Below are 14,932 nucleotides of genomic sequence, written 5' to 3'. Positions count from 1 at the left end.
TGTAAGTACACTGCTTAAAGAGATAGGGAAGGAGCATTTATTGAGTGCCTCCACTACTCTGTCACCCTTTGGCTGGGCATCTTGTAGCTAATATGTACCAAGCAGATGCACTATTTTTGAAGACCAACCAGTGTCTCTGAAATTAATTAAGGTCTCTTTTGTTGACACACTGATCTGGAAAGATGATAGATATACTCACCTTTTCCCAAAGTAGAACAGAAGTCTTTGATGGCACATGTTGGCCAAACTCTTGATCTAGGTACCATGTGGACACATTTCCATGTAGACACTCTGGGTGGGCCATCTCCTCCAGTGTGTAGATCATGCTAATGTTCATCAGTTAGGTGGTTTATTTATTGGGATGACCTGGGAACACTAGGAAGGGAAGGCGGCATGGATGTCTCCTCTTTCTCTCTCCCTAGCAAATTGCTAGAATATTCTAGAAGACACGTGTGCACACACACACACACACACGCACACAAATATGTGTGCACATGTTGCACATGCACAAAGACTATTTTTGATTTCAGATCCCACTTTTGCCAAAGAACTAAATCCTTCTTATAATCAGTATCTCTACAGTGGTATGCCATCTTAATGGTATTTTTTTTCCTCTTAATCAGAGAATTCTTAAAAAATCTGTAGCATAGAAATGATTTTCATCTTCTCTTTTTTTTAAACTTATTTGAGTGACATATATTATTATTTCCCCAGAGAGCTATTTTTATAATTGTGAATTGTTTCCTATAGTATTTGTAGTTGAGGTTCTAGTGAATATCTGTAGCTTGTTTATATTTAAACAAGCATTGGTTTACTGTCTCTTGATTTGAACTATCTGAAATTTATTCATTTTTATGATATACATTTTTCTCATTAAAAATTCTTGGAGCAGAGATAAAGTGATTGCAAAAGGTCTTTCAAGTTTAGTTTGTAATTTGAATTTCATTTTTAATGAAGTTTTCATCTTTGGTTTTGAGACTTTCTTAACAGACAAAATCATATTGATTGTATATTTGATATTTTTATTAAGTCACAGGAAAGAATGTCTTAAGATAAAATTCTGTTGGTCCCATTTAAAATACATATTTTTAAATCTTGTGAATTTCATAATTCTGTTTAGATTTTGAATGATATAATCAGTTGATGTACCCATAAAGAAGTTGACAGTTTGACTTCTCAGAAGACTTACTCTCTCCCACTCCCTAGTTCAGTCCTTTCTGTCACGCTCTCAAGCAGGCACCCAAATACAAATAGTGCTGTATTTGAGAAAATTGGGATTTATACTTTAAATTCCACTCTCATGTTATATTTATGCTTCCGTTCACTTTGTGTTTAGATGTAGACTTAATATTTTCTCTATGAGTTGGATACTTTTCTACTGTCGTTATATAATGGCAGCATTCTTTTTCCAATTCACACAGCTCCAACCCTTTAAAAGTACAGCTATAGGGAATTCCCTGGTGGTCCAGTGGTTAGGACTCAGCTCTTCCACAGCAGAGGGCCTGAGTTCGAACCCTGGTCAGGGAACTAAGATCCCTCAAGCCACGCAGTGAGGCCTAAATTAATTAATTAATTAATTAATTAATTAAAGTACAGCTATAAGCAATTGCAAACTATTATAATGGAATGGATAAACAACAAGGTCTTACTGTATAGCACAGGAAACTATATTCAATATACTGTGATAAACCATAATGAAAAAAAATTCAAAATAATGTACATATGTATGTATAACTGAATCACTTTGATGGACAGCATAAATTAACACAACATTGTAAGTCAACTATACTTCAAAAAAAAAAAAAAAAAAGTGTAGCTATAGGTACTTTTTCTGCCACAGGGGAAAACCTGTCCTTAGAACCAAGAGGCTTGTTTCATGAATGATGTATGTTTGATTATACTTGATCCAATTACATAAATCTGGATGTTATAGATAAATGTGCTCCTCTTGATGATTTCATAACAGATGCTTTTCTCTTTTCTTTTTGTCTCTGGCAGTTACCCGGCTGTATGTGAATTCTTACAGCACAATAACTTGTTATCTATACTCCGAGCCCATGAAGCCCAAGACGCAGGGTGAGTTTTGTGGGTTTATGAAAACCATGCATTGCCCTTTGTCAGGCCCTCCTATGCTCGGCAGTGGAGGTTCCCTTTGCCAAGCTCTCTCCCTGAAGGAATTAGACCTAAAAATTGCTTTCTGGTGACACAGATATGGCAGGGTCTTGGGGAATAAGTGGTTGCAGATGTGCTGTAAAGCCCCCTTTAAAGGCCTTTCATTTTTAGCTTGAAGAGGTAGAATTTTCACCTGGCTGTCTTAAGCACTGTGAGGCCACCTTCTTTTATTTCTTTCAATTCCTGCTCTTACTGTTGTCCCATAAGTGAGTAAATCACCAGCTACTTTTCAGTCTTGGTTGGCAATGTGGATGAGAATTACACATACGTATTTAACAGATATTGCATGGTGTACTCTTGTTTAAAGAATATCATTCCTGATCCCAAGTTTTAAAGGGCAAAAACAAGAGACATTCAAATGATGGGGAAAATCCCATATTCTAACTAAAAAATGCATAACATGATTTTGTAATATCTGGTACATTTTTAAAATGCAAACTGATTCTAAGGATTTAGAAATCAAAAAAATGCCAGATAAGCACTTTGATGGTGCATTAAATCTACATTTGCAAGTTAGGCATAGGGAGAAATAAGCGAAATTAATTCTAGGATTTGAAGTCCAATACCCTTCCCAGTAAGCTCCACTGAAAGGCATTGTTTTGCCTTCAAAAGCTTAAGCTCACTGCTTCATATTCTAAGTTTTCTGAAAAGGAAGAACATTTATTTTTATAATCTGTGTACTGAAATTGGCAATTCAGATGCCTGCATTCTGAAGTAAGCCCATACCTGTGATGATTCTGAATCAAGGCAGATCCTGTTGTTTTCAAAATTAGCTTTTTTCAAGCAATCAGTCAGCAAGTATGAACTGATCCAATATTGTGTGTTCAGTGCTCTTGTAGCTGATGTTCGCAGTAACCTATTGATATACCCAGCCAATCAGGTCCTCAAATAATTTTTTTCACTTTTCAGGGCAGTGGTGTCACCATTGCTTTTTGTCTGACTGTCCCAACTGAACATGTTAAGCAGATTTATCTTTAATCCCACGATAGACCTGAAATCCATCTGCTTATTTGAAAACAGGTTAAGTGTGTCGATTAAAATCAACACGTATATTTGTTTAAAATGAGCAGTTGATTGATTCATTGGGGAAAGTTGAGATTATGTCATCCGGATTCTTTGTTTTTATTTGTTGTCAAGTAGGCATAATCAGCCACAGTTGATAAAGTCAAGGTACTAGGATTAAGAGTGTCACTGTCGGCTTCCCTGGTGGCGCAGTGGTTGAGAGTCTACCTGCCGATGCAGGGGACGCGGGTTCGTGCCCCATCCGGGAAGATCCCACATGCCGCGGAGCGGCTGGGCCCGTGAGCCATGGCCGCTGAGCCTGCACGTCTGGAGCCTGTGCTCCGCAATGGGAGAGGCCACAACACTGAGAGGCCCACGTACCGCAAAAAAAAAAAAAAAAAAAGAGTGTCACTATCTTTTACATTCTGATCTTTTCCCCCAACAAAGCTCAGTTCCATAAGCAGAATAAATACTTATAGAATATTTCAAAAGATTTTAAGGGGGTATTTTCTCTTGGGAAAAGTAGTATCAAAATATTTGTAAAATTTTAAGGTGGTTATTTAATCTGTCTAAAGGTACTATTTGAGGCCTGTTTAGAACCCAGCTAAATTAAGCATGATTAGTCTGCCAGAAATAACTGACACAGAAGAACCAAGGAATGATAAAATTTTGTTTTGCACTTTAGGAATTTTTCTAAACTAATATTCCTGAAATCTGTCACATAGAAGTCGTGAGATACGTTTTCCCCTTGATGGAGAAGAACCAAATCTCCTGTATTTTTTGATTTGAGGACTAGAGTCCTCTTTTTGTCTCAGTGGAAGAAAAGTAACTGGATTGTTAATTTATTTCCAAAGATCTTGCAGAGGTTTCATTACTGATTGATTGAATATTTCCCTACTGAGACAATAATCTTTGACCTATAGACACCAGAAGAGATTGGTAATAAATAAAATTCTAAAATAGAAACAATTTCAGCTTGTAAAACCCATAGATTTAACCAGACATTCTATGAAAAGCAAATCACTTGGTCTAGGCAAAATGGATTTATATAACCATAACAGAATATTGTTACAAATAGAATAATCAGGCTAGTTATTAGTGGTAAAGTTTTGTATGTTGCTCTGCTTACTTAATCTATTTATGTTAAAATATTGGCAAACTTCTGAAAAACATGGTAGGTACAGGTATCTGTGTACAACAAGTAGCCTTTGTCCTCTCTATTGAACATGGACATGAATTCTGATTTTTCACTGAATTCCACTCTCTCCCAGGTCTGCCAAACTTAGAAAAGACCTATTTTGAAATTGTACATAATGACTGTGTGTTTTCATTGTCACCCCCGAAATGAATTGATGTCTATGGATAACAGACTTCAGAGAGCAAATTTTTAGTGCCTCCATAATTGAATTCTCTTTGAATAGTAAAACTTAACTTTAATTTTCTATTTCTAAATGTCTATTTTGATATCATCTTTTTTCCATACTTAGCCTTGTTTTGACTTGTATTTATTGTTTTTAGGTACCGCATGTACAGGAAAAGCCAAACAACAGGCTTCCCTTCTCTCATTACAATTTTTTCAGCACCAAATTACTTAGATGTATACAATAACAAAGGTGAGTGTTTTCAAATCCCTCTTGGAGTTTTGTATAGTATGTGTAATAACTAAGTTCTCTTTTGGTTTGGTTTTAATTAAGCATTTTTAGTCATTCTTTTTCTCCTTACTTTTTCATTTATTGTTTGATGCAGATTTTGTGATTATCTTCAAAGTTCCAGATTCAGTTGGTCAGGGGTGGGAGCCCAGGCACTGTTATTTTTTAATTGTTCTCCAGAAGATTCTAATCTAAAGTAGGGTTGACAGCTACTGCTATGATAGGTATAGGCTTTAAAAGAAAGAATAATTGAAAGAAATCCAAAATCATGCTTCTTAAGAAGGATAGGGCTTTAAATAAGAATAGTGTGCCTGCGCATGTAAAGGATTGTGAAAAATAAGCAAGAAGAAGCTCTAGCTTGAAATTCAAATGCAGATTTCATCTGTTGAGCACCTCCCATGAGTCAAACCTTGTGATAGGCATGTATTCATTTAGTTTTTAAAAATTGAATTAAACTTTAAAGTAAATATCATTTGCCCCCCAGAGCGAGTCTCTATGGTAATTGCCTTGCCTGAGGTCACTCAGTTAGGTAGTGATGAACTGGCATCATCTGGTCCGGCATCCTGTACTTCCTTTCTGCAACGCTGTACCTGTGGCCCAAAAGAGACCAGGAAAAGAGAGGGTATTATTTACTGACTAGGGAAGAGAGGAGGAGCAGGGGCCACATTGTTTTCTTTCGTAAATGAAAGGAAATGATGTGAGGTGTTAGAGGTGTGGCAGATGAATGAGGATGTGAAACCGTCATTAACCCTCACTGGCATTGGTCTGGATTGTATATATGCAGCATTTCTGAGTGTGGCCTTCTGAGATTAAGAGAAATGAAACAGAAAGAAACCAATCAAAGAATACATGTGAGGTCAAATGTAGGCCAGGAGAGGCAGGAAGAGGCAGCCTTATCTCTGAGCCAGTCTGAAAACTCCTGGAGTTGGAAGCCATTCCCATGCCTCTGCGAGTTGTGAGAGGCAGCTTCCTGTCCTAGGCTGGTGTCCAGGGTGCCTTCCCAGGCACCTGCTCGGTGTCCTCAGTCCTTATGAATAGGTCGTTACCTTCGTTTCCCGCCTGCGTTCCACTTTCCCCTTGGGAAGTGGGTCTCTCCCTTTGCCTGTACCCTGATCATCTCCGGCTTCACACTTTCCCACCTCCTGCTGAGGCCTGGACACTGAGGCCCAGATTCTGGATCTGTCAGGGATCCTGCTCCAAAGGGCAAACCCCATGTCATACTTCCCAATCTCTACCTCTCCCCAGAGGAATCTGCGCTGTCCTACAGATACAGTATATGACTGTCCAACCCCTGTCCCCATGACTCAGAGAGTGACCCCTGCTGGCTGGAGTTTGCTCTAGCTGCGCAGTCTGTTTCGTCGCCATCTTGACGCTGGGGGACCCTCCCCTGTGGCCTTTGGGCATGGTTATCAGTAGGCACAAAGAGTTTCTGCCACAACCGTGGATGGCAGCGTGTGAGGGATAGCTGTCCCCCTTTTCTTGTGGCCTAGTTCCTAGAAAAGAACCTGCCCTTGGTTCTCTGTGGCAAGAAGCATGCAAAATCAAGTAAAGCATATTCTCTGCATATCAAGTGCTTATCAACTAGTTGACAGAGCAAGACATCTGGATGATTTCATGAAAATGTTAGACAGTGTCATTAAGTAAAACCAAGAGAGTCAAACACTAAGTACATTCGACAAGGGGTGATTTTTCTAGAATGGTCAGAGAAGGTCTTATTTCAGATAAAATATGATCTGGACATGGAAGAATGGTTAACGTTTGATTAGAAAGAGGCAAAAGTAAAGTCAGGGCCAGTGTTTTTGCAACTTTTTTATTTTTAAGCAGCAAAGACTTTTTTTTTTTTGGTCTCCAAACAAAATCTCAATCTTGAAGCCTCTTGTGTAAAATCAATAAGAAGTAGTTCCCTTTGGTTGGATAAGGCTTCTCCATCTTGTCCCCAAAATTCCCCTTGGTACTACAAGAAATGCAAGAACTCAGTAGGTTGTTTTGCATGTCCCACCGTGATCTTGTTATTTACCAAAAGTATATAAAATATGAACACTTATGTTTTTGTTGTTTTATGGCATTAAACTTTTTTTCTACTACACCTAGTGAAGGCAGTGCCCAAATGAATAATTTTCTTGACAGAGACTGATTACTAAGTAGCATGTACTATACTTACAGGTTTTTTTAAAATTAAAAAAAACCCTCAAAACAGGAAAAGAAAAAAAATAACAGAGAGAAAGAGAAGGAGAAAATTGAGATTTTACTCCATGAAAACAGATCTAGCCTTTTTCCATCCATCGTAATGCTAGGCAATGCAGTTTTGCTTGAGACCAATAGAGATTTCTCGAATCAGATGTGTATTGCTTCTTTGTCTATGGTTCTGATTTAACAAGGCAGGAACTTAAAAAGCAATAGACATCAGTGCATTGCTATCTTTGAGGTTCTGTGCTTCTTTCACTCTTGCCTTTAGGGCAGATCACAATCTCTCGGGGAGGGGATAGAAGCATTTCATTTTGGGAACCTTTTCATAAAAGAAAAAAAATTCTCCTGAGAGAAGAAGATAAACTGATAGGAAGAAGAAAGATATATTCTTCAGTTTGAGCACAATTTCAAAAGACTTTTGTGTAAAATCTCTCAAGCACTTTCAAGCTATTATGCTAGCACTGTGTACAGTATGTGGGACTGGGAGTTCACTGCTAAAGGGAGGATGACTGTATTAGAATAAAATAAATGTTAACGAGAACTTTAAAAGCCAGTGCAATACAACGGTTGCAAGCACCTTCAAAACACAATCAGTGGAAAGAAACAGCCATGAAGAATCTCTGAGGTAACCATTTGATTCTTAGAAACAGAAGACCATCAGGCCTCTGGGATTATAACCTAGTAGTTAGAGTGTGATTTGATTTTTTAAATTCCTGCAAATTAAGGAAGCAGTAATAGCTCTCTGGCAAAATGAATGAATAAGAAAAAAAAATAGGTTTATTCTGCCATCTTTTTTTTTTTTTTTTTGGCGGTATGTGGGCCTCTCACTGCCGTGGCCTCTCCCGTTGTGGAGCACAGGCTCCAGACCGGGCCCAGACGCTCCGCGGCACGTGGGATCCTCCCGGACCGGGGCACGAACCCGCGTCCCCTGCATCGGCAGGCGGACTCCCAACCACTGCGCCACCAGGGAAGCCCCATCTTTTTTTAAATTGAAGTATATTTGATTTATAATGTTGTGTTAGTTTCAGGTGTACAGCAAAGTGATTCAGTGATACACATACATATGTATTCTTTTTCAGATTCTTTTCCCTTATAGGTTATTGTAAAATATAAAATTATTATTATAAATTATTATAAAATATTGGTTAGAGTTCCCTGTGCTATACAGTAGGTCCTTGTTGGTTATCTATTTTATATATATATATAGTAGTGTGTATCTGTTAATCCCAAACTCCTAATTTATCCCTCCCCCCTGCCCCCTTTAGTAACCATAAGTTTGTTTTTTACGTCTGTGAGTCTAGTCTGCCGTCTTAAAACCGGTGATAGTCATATGATCAGCTTCATGTTTAAATGTCCAGTCGTTCGGATTAGTAGTTCATACTTGCCTGCAATTAAAAGCAGCTTTCAGAACGCAGTGAGGACTGTACCTGTCCCATCCCCTATGTCAATCCCCATCTCCTATGTTAATCCATTCAGTTCTTATCCTTTCCAGTCTGCATTAACACAGGCAAACAACTTGCCCCTCTTCCTGCTTCGGTTTCCTCACTCTGACAAATCCTGCTTACTCCTGCAAGATGCCGGGGCCAAAGATGTAGCTCTGAAGCCCAGCTCTACCGTGAAACAACTAACTCATCTAAAATTATTGGCATATAGTGACATCTCTGTAAGACGAGAAAAAAAAGTTTGTGTGTGAATAATAGATGAAATTACTTTGAAACAAAATGTTGTGCACTATTAAGATATTATCATCATTGCATATTTTATATTGCTCTAATTATTCCACGTGTCAGTGTGGGGCTTCCCAGAAGTTGGCAGAATACTCTTCCTCTTCAGCTTCGTAGTTATAATTTTTATCTCTCTGTTTCCCTCTGCATGAACCCTTTACTTTAGCCAAACTGCTCTGCTCATTGCCCTGAACAACTTTTGGCTTTCCTTTTCACCACATCTTTGCCCGCCCACTTCTTTTCATCTATATCTAGAATACTTGTCTTGCTCTTCTCTGCCCATCTAAATGGACTACACCCCCTCCAGTCTGTCTGTTGGTAGTTCTTAACGCCTGTAATACCAATCATTTACCCTTCGCCTGCAAGGCCAATCATTTGACCACTTAGCATTTACTTTTGTTTCTAGTTAGCTTTTCCGTGCATTCCTATAACTTCCCAATCAGATTATAATTAGTTTGAATCAGGGGCTTTTTTTTTTTTTTTTTTTTGCGTGTTACGCAGGCCTCTCACTGTTGTGGCCTCTCCCGTTGCGGAGCACAGGCTCCTGACGCGCAGGCTCAGCGGCCATGGCTCACGGGCCCAGCCGCTCCGCTGCATGTGGGATCTTCCCGGACCGGGGCACGAGCCCGTGTCCCCTGCATCGGCGGGCAGACTCTCAACCACTGCGCCACCAGGGAAGCCCGAATCAGGGGCTTTTTGATACACATTGTAAAGCCAAGTAGCATGCCTTTTACATGGTAGGCAGCCAATACTACGTGCATTGATGAAAGCATTTTCTTTCTGGGAATTAATAGCAAGACAGTTCCCCAAAGTATCCTATCGGTGTTGACCCTCAGAGCTTTCTGTCTTTAAATTACTGCTGTAACCAGTGTTGATTTCCCAGTTGGAGTTCAACATTTGCAGAGTACTTAGCACCTTTGAATTGTTTTTCTCCTGTGAAGCTGTAGCCCAAGGGAAAAGCAATTTCACAATTATCCGGGTACACCAAACGGAAGAAAAATGCAGTAATGACACGTTGCCACCGCTGCTGTTTCTTCTTCAAAATAGTTTTCCATCTGTGCAAGTGACTTCAACCTCATCCACTCAGCAATGTAACAAACCTTTATTGAGAACTTACTGCGTACCAAGTACCATGTGAGGTTCTAAGGATATAGAATAAACAAGACAGACATGGTCTTTTTTCTAGTGGGGTTTATAATCTAGTGGTGTGATAGGCGTTAAAGAATTTCACCAATAATTATTTAAATATATTTGCAAAATCCTACAAAGAAAAGAGCGGTGTAAGCTGGTGGCACCAAAAAAACCTTAACTGAGAAAGTGACATGTAAGCTATCTTAGAGTGAAATCTCTCAGTGCTGAAAAACACAATGGCAGATGTGAAAGCTGCTTTAAACAATTCGGTTTGGCCGGAAACTATAATAAACTTCTTTTAAAAAGTGTCTTAAACCTTGATGTAAACAGTTAAGTCCTTTGTCTCTCTAATGATTATAACTGTGCTTCAAAAAAATCTAAAGTAAATTGTTGTAGATTTCCACGTGGTTCCAGTTCTCCATAGTTCAGAGGAGTTGCCATATGGATAGGTGAGAGGCTAGATGGATGGATGGATGCTACAGATGTGGAGAAATATAAATATGTATTCCAGGAGTATACAACTCAGTTCTAAGAAGATCTACTGACAGTAAAATTAAGCAATTAAGTAAAATTTATTAAATGAAATGTATTTTGGAGTTGAGAGGAAAATCTAAATGACAACCAAACTAATACAGTGATCAAGACCAAAGATTAAAATGACAACCAGGAAAGAAATCAATTCAATGTTAAAGTAGGTTAAGGAAGAGAAGTTGAAAATCGGATTTCAAGGATGGACAGGAAAAGCATTGTTTACAAGAATTTTGAGATTTTTTTTTTTTTTGCAAAAGTCTATGCTTTTTGATAGAAAAAAAACATATGTTTTGGACTTTTAAACTAGACAACTTGATAGATTTACTTATAAAAAGCATCTTAGTCTTACCCAAACTTGCAATTTTAACATCCTCAGATATTTCCCAATCAAAAAGTAGACAGGGGCTTCAGGAAGCTACCATTTATAAATTAAAAGATAATGTCTGACTTGGCAGGAAAATACCATCGTAAGGGAGGATTGAATTGTTAATATAGTGAACCCAGGTAGGAATCTGATTGGCAGTCGTGATGTGAACTCCAGGAGCAAATGCAGCATATCTGAAGCCAACTGGCCTTGAAGCCCCACCTTCCAGCAGGAGCTCTCAGCGCTCAGTGACGCACCATTGACACAGCATGGTGTTGCCAGGCCTTACAATCTCCTTCCCTGCTGCTCTGCAGTCCTTTCACACTGGGAGCTTGTTTCACCATTCAGGAATAACTTCCACAAACTTAGAGATCACTGGAACCTGCCAGGTTGAGGAGCAAAATAGAACCAGCTAGATTCCATCTTTGTCCTGGGTGGAGGAGGGAAATGGGCAGGGGAGTCTCTGGAAGGAAGTAGCATCAGTGCCCAGGCAACCCTGAGTAGCACCTCTGCCTCTTTCTCTACAGCATGTTTAAAAGTTTACTTCCCTGCGAAGACACCCACATTTTATAACAAGGGGCCATTTCTGTAGAGTCTGAGGCCTGTCTTCTGCATGGGCATCACCTTTATTATTAACATATTTGGGGGGGTGGTATTTGCAACCATAGCCATAAATGTGATCACTGGTTGCCTTACAAATTGGATAAAATTAATCTAGAGACTTTGTCCAATGGCAACAGTTTTCCCAACCCTTACTTTATTCCGCTATCATCTAAAATCTAAAGGTCTTCTTAATTGCTCTTGAGCAACTGTTTGGCCAGTTCACTTATTTCAATATAGAAAATGTAGGTACTTAATCTTTCACTTCAGATTGTATTTACATTTAGATAAACTATAAAAATACCATCTATGGACTGAATGTTTGTGTTCCCCCTCCCCCCAAATTCATTATGTTGAGACTCTAACCCCCGATGTGACGTATTTCAAGGTGCCACCTTTGGGAAATAATTACTGTTAGATTAGGTCATGGCTGGGGCATTGTGATGGGATTAATTATAAAGATAGGAGGAAACAGAGGATCTCTCTCTGCATGCACCAAGGAAGGCCACATGAGGACAAGACCAGCCAGAGGGCCCTCACCAAGAACCTGACCCTGCTGGCACTCTGATCTGGACTTCCAGCCTCCAGAACTGTGAGAAATAAACGTTTGTGGTTTAAGTCAAAAAAAAGGAAGAAAGAAAGAAAATGTAAATACATATTCATGGTAGCATTTTGTTATTTGATATTTGCTAACAAATGCTAAAGCAAAAGCAAACTATAAGTAAGATACACCCCCATGAAAAAATAGTCATTTCTTTATTTATTTGATAAACATTTTTATTTTTTAGCCCAATGAGTATTGGTAGAATTACACACACCAGGAAGATAATTTCTTAATAATGGTTATTAAACCTAGGGCAATCTACCAAGGAGTAGTATGGAATATAAGAATCTATGAAGGAGTAAAGCAGAAACCTTGAACAAAACTCTTAGTATTAACTCCTTTTATTATCAGTATGAGATGGTAAAAAAGAAATTTAGGTAGACTTTTAAAGGTAAAGAGAACTTGAAGTTAGAAGGTTTTGATTGGTTTTCAGAGAAATCACCTCTCTGAGATAAATGGATAAAATTAACTTCGGAGAGGTTTCAGTAGAATGTCCCCTTTACGCTGCCTTTTATAACCAGGATTCTTCAATATGTGCAATTCATCTGTGGTTGTGATTTCCTATACCTATAACAATAATAATAACTAATATTTATTGAGCATTTACCATTGCCAGACAGTGCTCTACATTTCCATTCCATGAATAAATGCATTTAATCTTTCAAGCATCTGTGAACTACATTATAATCTTGATTTTATTAATGAAAAACCGGGATACGGAGGAGTCACATACTTTCCCCAAGGTTCATGAAAGCTGGTCAGGGAACGGCCCTGAGATTGAAACTCAACAGTCTGACTCCAGGGCCCACAGGTTAACCTTCTGTGCTCTTGTGCATCAGCTTTGTTATGTGAAAGCTTTCAGGGCAGTGTTTGCACTGATCCCCTATTCAACTCAGGGGTTCATTGTGTTTAGGTGACTAACTGTTTTTCAATAAGAAAGGAAAAGCTTTTGAAATGAAGAGTCATTTGTTATCACTTTAAAATTACATGAGTGTTATACATCCAAATACATATACATTATTAAAAGATTAGAGTATCTTTTGTACTAGTCTGAAATAAATGTCTCCCTTGAAAAGATATCCCCCAAAGCACTTATGCTTTTGCTTTTGTTTATTCAGCTCTGCTGTGAAAGTGTCATTGCTGGAGGCCACTTTCTAAATAGATTAGTTTTAGTCCAGTAATCACCTTGCTTACATTTAAACATTTAATTAATGGGACAGAAGGTGAAATAGAAAACAGAAAACCTATCAAGATTGAATATTTAGGAATTACTTTCCCTATATATTTTAATTGAATTAAGCTACATATAATCTATGTATCTTTCAGCGGTTAAGTAATTGTGGAGCTTCAACAAAGTAAGTACTCTATGGCAGTGGGTGCGATAATCCTCCCTTTTCACGAAGCTCTGCCCATAAAATCAGATCGCAGTGTTCTGTGAACCCTTCCTTGGGGATGAAGACAGGACCTCTAGCAACCTGAGTCCTCATCCAGATTCCTTGTCAGTGCTCTTCTGCTGCCCCTTGGGTGAGACCATTTAAGGCTTACATCTTGTGTTACACTCCATTTTCTGACAGATGGTTAGAAGATTCTTACCCTGGACTGAAACCAACTTCTCTAGAAATCTAATTGTCAGTAAGGCATTTAACAGGAGGAAAAAGAAGAAATATATATTCAATTTTCTGTATGTGTGTGTATATATATATGTATGTGTGTATATATATATATTTATATACACACACATAACATATGAAACGTTAAAGACGTGAATCAGTGGATTATCACTTGCTATTCATTATCTGGAGGTTCTAGACCTGCAAGACACTCGGTGACATTATTTCCATGAAAAAAGGTAGATATCAAGTGTATAGGCTTATATTAACTCAGTGCCAAGGATATCTTGGAGATAGCAACCTAGAACCATTGCAAGCTGCAGCTTAAGGCTTGATACCAAGTACAAGGTGAAAGCGCATACAGACACAGAAACAGATACAGATATAGGCCCTAGTTTTCAAAGTACCTCCCACCAACGTACACTTACCCTTGTTATGCATTTGGAGCTGATCAGTATCCGCTGTATTGAATGAGAGCGAGGCATGGGCACAGTGTTTCCTATGTCCATACCATCTACCCCAGTAGTTTAAAGCTTCAGGTAAATCTTTCTCATTTAGTCTAGGGTTGATTAAGCCTTCTTTTAACATTATAATAGTATAGATTAGAACTTAAAGGAACATACCAGCTCAAACTGATAAGGAACACAAAACTGCCATTGACTCCTTGTTGACTTAGCAAAAAAATATTTAATGGTAGAAATTCAAATTCTCTATGTGAAATTGTAATGTTAGAAATGATTCACAGCGTTTGACTGGACTTGAGCTAATCCCAAGCATCAATTTTTGGCCCAAATTCCCTGGACCCTAGTATGTCGATGTGACACATTAAGTGGGAATTGTAAAATGACAAAACTATTAAAAATAGATAGCCATTCTTTCCTCAAGGAATTTGAAACTGCATCATGATACTTTACATTTTTCAGGTGCCAAAATTTTATCTGATTGTAAATATTATAAATATTAATCCCATATATTATTTTATGTGATCTTCATATTTTGAAGATGACCTAATTATTCCTATTTTACAAGTTTGAAAGGTACGACTCAAATAAGGAGAAATGTTAGCCAAAGTTCACATAGTTACTATGTGACAGAGACGGTATTATTTCCACTCTTATCTATTTTAGAATCTTATAATTTTAAAACAGAGTTTAGCCTCTGAAGTGACATGTTACCTTTTTCCCGAATTCTTTCAAGCACCCTTCAGACGTCTGTTCATATGTGGTTAGTTACATTTTTAGTGTCCTGACAAGTTACATGTTTTATGTTTTTAAATTTTTCTTTATTTTCTTTTTTTGCCTGCCTGCCTTCTTTCTTTCCTTCCTCTCTTTCTCCATCTTGTCCTTCTTTTCTCTGTT

The 14,932-nt window shown here is 38.2% G+C and overlaps 1 protein-coding gene across 2 annotated transcripts in view; it reads left to right on the top strand.

The window, feature by feature from the left end:
• Positions 1-14,932, top strand: part of PPP3CA (protein phosphatase 3 catalytic subunit alpha) — a 306,559-nt gene that overhangs the window by 248,762 nt on the left and 42,865 nt on the right. For both annotated transcript variants that reach the window (XM_059065731.2, XM_059065730.2), the window contains exons 7-8: positions 1,999-2,076; positions 4,693-4,787. In XM_059065731.2, coding sequence (XP_058921714.1) covers positions 1,999-2,076; positions 4,693-4,787 — 173 coding nt within the window. The remainder of the gene's footprint in view (positions 1-1,998; positions 2,077-4,692; positions 4,788-14,932) is intronic.

Source organism: Kogia breviceps, chromosome 6 (genome assembly GCF_026419965.1).
Source record: "Kogia breviceps isolate mKogBre1 chromosome 6, mKogBre1 haplotype 1, whole genome shotgun sequence".
Classification (NCBI taxonomy): domain Eukaryota; kingdom Metazoa; phylum Chordata; class Mammalia; order Artiodactyla; family Physeteridae; genus Kogia; species Kogia breviceps.
This window is presented reverse-complemented; position numbering and strand designations above follow the sequence as displayed.